The sequence below is a fragment of the Cyclopterus lumpus genome, chromosome 22, assembly GCF_009769545.1.
Source record: "Cyclopterus lumpus isolate fCycLum1 chromosome 22, fCycLum1.pri, whole genome shotgun sequence".
Taxonomy (NCBI): domain Eukaryota; kingdom Metazoa; phylum Chordata; class Actinopteri; order Perciformes; family Cyclopteridae; genus Cyclopterus; species Cyclopterus lumpus.
This window is the reverse complement of record NC_046987.1, coordinates 23,247,106-23,252,105: the sequence shown is the minus strand read 5'-3', so window position 1 is coordinate 23,252,105 and position 5,000 is coordinate 23,247,106. Positions and strand designations below refer to the sequence as shown.

The following is a 5,000-nucleotide window of genomic DNA, read 5'->3' as shown; positions in this document are numbered from 1 at the left end:
ACACTAAAACACACTAAAACACACAAAGACACACTAAAACACACACTAAAACACACAAAGACACACTAAAACACACAAAGAAGAAGAACAATAATAACTTAGTGACTCTAAACTTTATGAGAACAATAAAAACTTAGTGACTAAACTTTATGAGAACAATAAAAACTTAGTGACTAAACTTTATAAGAACAATAAAAACTTAGTGATTAAACTTTATGAGAACAATAAAAACTTAGTGACTCTAAAGCTTTGATGAGAAATATAAAAATGTGTTTTACATTATTTGAATCTTTAAATATGATGAATAGGCCGAACAGAACCGGAAAGGCTTTAGGACCTGGCGGAAGCCTGAGAGATGAGGAACGTCTGCGGGTCGGAGCCTCAAGTTCACACAAATCAACGCAATCAGACAGGAAGTAGTGTGAATGTGCCCTTCAAAATAATACTTTGCGGTTGTTCCTCCACTACTAAAAACATGATGAGCTGTGAATTATTATTAAATTATCATGTGATCATTTAATTCTATTTTAAAAGGTTGTCTCACATGTAAATATGAAGGATCATTTATTGTCATGTGCAACACTCATTCATGACATGACAAACAAATAAAGCAAACACATTAGTAGAATAATCAATCAGGGGGTTGGTGGTTCAATCCCCGCCCTAGTCCATGTGTCCTTGAGCAAGACACTTAACCCTGAACTGTTCCCTGTAGCTGTTCTACGGTGTCTTAATGTAACATGATTGTAAGTCGCTTTGGATAAAAGCGTCAGCTAAATGACATGAAATGTAATGTAGTCATTTATAAGTTTATTGTATCTAAGAAAGTAACAGGAGATTTTATTCTGAAAGTGTCTACAGGAAGCGCACGTGTCAGACACCTTGGAGGGGGCGGGGCCTCGGAGGCGGAGGCGTCAGTCCGGACGGAGCAGCGCGAGGAGCGGCAGCAGCGCGCAGCTCGAGCCGACGCTCGGCTTCTTTGTGACGGACAAACTGCCCGCTGCGGCCCCGGGGCATGCTGGGACTCACCTGGTCACCGGACCCGACTAGACCGGGACCGATTCACGGGATACACGGGAGACCACCGGTTGATAGCGGGAGCTTCAGAGACCAGTCTGAGGGTCTGGGTCTGAATCCAACTGATCCGACCCTGCTGCCCCGCAGCCATGCGGGTCTGTTCCTGCAGACCCTCCGGACCCTGATGCTGAAGAGACCCTGAGGACCCTGTTCCTGCAGACCCTCCGGACCCTGATGCTGAAGAGACCCTCCGGACCCTGTTCCTGCATACCCTCCGGACCCTGATGCTGCAGAGACCCTGAGGATCCTGTTCCTGCAGACCCTCCGGACCCTGATGCTGAAGAGACCCTGAGGACCCTGTTCCTGCAGACCCTGAGGACCCTGATGCTGCAGAGACCATGAGGATCCTGTTCCTGCAGACCCTCCGGACCCTGATGCTGAAGAGACCCTGAGGACCCTGTTCCTGCAGACCCTCCGGACCCTGATGCTGAAGAGACCCTCCGGACCCTGTTCCTGCATACCCTCCGGACCCTGATGCTGCAGAGACCCTGAGGATCCTGTTCCTGCAGACCCTCCGGACCCTGATGCTGAAGAGACCCTGAGGACCCTGTTCCTGCAGACCCTGAGGACCCTGATGCTGCAGAGACCCTGAGGACCCTGTTCCTGCAGACCCTCCGGACCCTGATGCTGCAGAGACCCTGAGGACCCTGATCCTGCAGACCCTCCGGACCCTGATGCTGCAGAGACCCTGTTCCTGCAGACTCTCCGGACCCTGATGCTGCAGAGACCCTGATGACCCTGTTCCTGCAGACCCTGAGGACCCTGATGCTGCAGAGACCCTGAGGATCCTGTTCCTGCAGACCCTCCGGACCCTGATGCTGCAGAGACCCTGAGGATCCTGTTCCTGCAGACTCTCCGGACCCTGATGCTGCAGAGACCCTGATGACCCTGTTCCTGCAGACCCTGAGGACCCTGATGCTGCAGAGACCCTGAGGATCCTGTTCCTGCAGACCCTCCGGACCCTGATGCTGCAGAGACCCTGAGGACCCTGTTCCTGCAGACCCTCCGGACCCTGATGCTGCAGAGACCCTGAGGACCCTGATCCTGCAGACCCTCCGGACCCTGATGCTGCAGAGACCCTGAGGACCCTGTTCCTGCAGACTCTCCGGACCCTGATGCTGCAGAGACCCTGAGGACCCTGATCCTGCAGACCCTCCGGACCCTGATGCTGCAGAGACCCTGAGGACCCTGTTCCTGCAGACTCTCCGGACCCTGATGCTGCAGAGACCCTGAGGACAGAGGTCATGACCTCCAGGAGGGAGCGGCTAGAGGCCACCGTGTCCGGACTTGGGGAGCTGGAGTACCTGCGGCAGCGGCAGGAGGTGCTGGTCCGGGCTGCGCTGGAGCTCCAGCAGGAGGAGAAGATTGAGAAGGAGGAGAAGAAAGAGGAGGAGAAGGAGAAGAAGAAGAAGAAGGAGAAGGAGGAGACTGAGAAGAAGGAGAAGGAGGAGCCGCGGAGCTCCGAGGAGAAGCTCCTGGAGGAGAACATCCTGCTGCTCAGGAAACAGCTGGTAAGTCGTGACCTGTGACCTCTGAACTCTCTGACCCCAGTCTTCAACAAAAAGACTCAGGTGTGCGCGGTGAGGTCAGAGGTCAGGGGTGAAGGCTGGGTAAGACATTTTTTATTTTGCCTTAAAAAATATGAGAGAATTTATGAAGGCAGTTACTGTCAATATATTCATAATAAATCAGTTAATATATTCATAATAAATCAATCAATACAATGACTAAAAAGACAAAGGAGAAGAAGAGGAAGAATGAGAAGTCCTCTGTCCTTTGTCCTCTGTCTTATGTCCTCTGCCTTCTGTCCTTTGTCCTCTGTCCTATGTCCTCTGTCCTTTGTCTTATGTCCTCTGCCTTCTGTCCTTTGTCCTCTGCCTTCTGTCCTTTGTCCTCTGTCCTATGTCCTCTGTCTTATGTCCTCTGCCTTCTGTCCTTTGTCCTCTGCCTTCTGTCCTTTGTCCTCTGTCCTATGTCCTCTGCCTTCTGTCCTATGTCCTCTGTCCTTTGTCTTATGTCCTCTGCCTTCTGTCCTATGTCCTCTGTCCTTTCCTTTGAGACGTCTTTGGACTCCGGCTGTTGTTTCACATGTTTGTAAAGACAGCTGATCTTCTGTGAGGACTCGGTCCTGCAGCTGCAGCACTAAACCTGAACCTGGATCAGATTACACCCCCCCCCTGTGAGGAGTAACACATGCAGATTCCTGTGAGCTGCAGATCCACGTTCAGCTCTGAGACCAAACACAGAGCTAGAAGACAGTATCAGGAGGAGGAGACCAAACACAGAGCTAGAAGACAGGATCAGGAGGAGGAGACCAAACACAGAGCTAGAAGACAGGATCAGGAGGAGGAGACCAAACACAGAGCTAGAAGACAGGATCAGGGGGAGGAGACCAAACACAGAGCTAGAAGACAGGATCAGGAGGAGGAGACCAAACACAGAGCTAGAAGACAGGATCAGGAGGAGGAGACCAAACACAGAGCTAGAAGACAGGATCAGGGGGAGGAGACCAAACACAGAGCTAGAAGACAGGATCAGGAGGAGGAGATCAAACACAGAGCTAGAAGACAGTATCAGGAGGAGGAGACCAAACACAGAGCTAGAAGACAGACAGGATCAGGAGGAGGAGACCAAACACAGAGCTAGAAGACAGACAGGATCAGGAGGAGGAGACCAAACACAGAGCTAGAAGACAGGATCAGGAGGAGGAGACCAAACACAGAGCTAGAAGACAGGATCAGGGGGAGGAGACCAAACACAGAGCTAGAAGACAGTATCAGGAGGAGGAGACCAAACACAGAGCTAGAAGACAGGATCAGGAGGAGGAGACCAAACACAGAGCTAGAAGACAGGATCAGGAGGAGGAGACCAAACACAGAGCTAGAAGACAGGATCAGGAGGAGGAGACCAAACACATAGCTAGAAGACAGGATCAAAGGGAGGAGACCAAACACAGAGCTAGAAGACAGGATCAGGGGGAGGAGACCAAACACAGAGCTAGAAGACAGGATCAGGGGGAGGAGACCAAACACAGAGCTAGAAGACAGGATCAGGAGGAGGAGACCAAACACAGAGCTAGAAGACAGGATCAGGAGGAGGAGACCAAACACAGAGCTAGAAGACAGGAGCAGGAGGAGGAGACCAAACACAGAGCTAGAAGACAGTATCAGGAGGAGGAGACCAAACACAGAGCTAGAAGACAGGATCAGGAGGAGGAGACCAAACACAGAGCTAGAAGACAGGAGCAGGAGGAGGAGACCAAACACAGAGCTAGTAGACAGGATCAGGAGGAGGAGACCAAACACAGAGCTAGAAGACAGGATCAGGAGGAGGAGACCAAACACAGAGCTAGAAGACAGACAGGATCAGGAGGAGGAGACCAAACACAGAGCTAGAAGACAGGATCAGGAGTAGGAGATCAAACACAGAGCTAGAAGACAGGATCAGGAGGAGGAGACCAAACACAGAGCTAGAAGACAGGATCAGGAGGAGGAGATCAAACACAGAGCTAGAAGACAGGATCAGGAGGAGGAGACCAAACACAGAGCTAGAAGACAGGATCAGGGGGAGGAGACCAAACACAGAGCTAGAAGACAGGATCAGGAGGAGGAGATCAAACACAGAGCTAGAAGACAGGATCAGTATCAGGAGGAGGAGACCAAACACAGAACTAGAAGACAGGATCAGGAGGAGGAGACCAAACACAGAGCTAGAAGACAGGATCAGGGGCAGGAGACCAAACACAGAGCTAGAAGACAGGATCAGGAGGAGGAGACCAAACACAGAGCTAGAAGACAGTATCAGGAGGAGGAGACCAAACACAGAGCTAGAAGACAGTATCAGGAGGAGGAGACCAAACACAGAGCTAGAAGACAGGATCAGGGGGAGGAGACCAAACACAGAGCTAGAAGACAGGATCAGGA

At 51.3% G+C, this 5,000-nt stretch overlaps 1 protein-coding gene across 3 annotated transcripts in view; it reads left to right on the top strand.

Annotated features, from left to right (window-relative positions):
- The first annotated feature begins 933 nt into the window (after positions 1-933).
- dact1 (dishevelled-binding antagonist of beta-catenin 1) overlaps positions 934-5,000 on the top strand; it is a 16,277-nt gene continuing 12,210 nt past the window's right edge. For 2 of the 3 annotated variants that reach the window (XM_034525518.1, XM_034525517.1), the window contains exon 1: positions 934-2,588. In XM_034525518.1, coding sequence (XP_034381409.1) covers positions 2,322-2,588 — 267 coding nt within the window. In that variant the 5' untranslated portion in view covers positions 934-2,321. Of the gene's footprint in view, positions 2,589-3,125; positions 3,283-5,000 lie in introns of those variants that run through there. The other variant, XM_034525519.1, reaches the window with a different exon arrangement.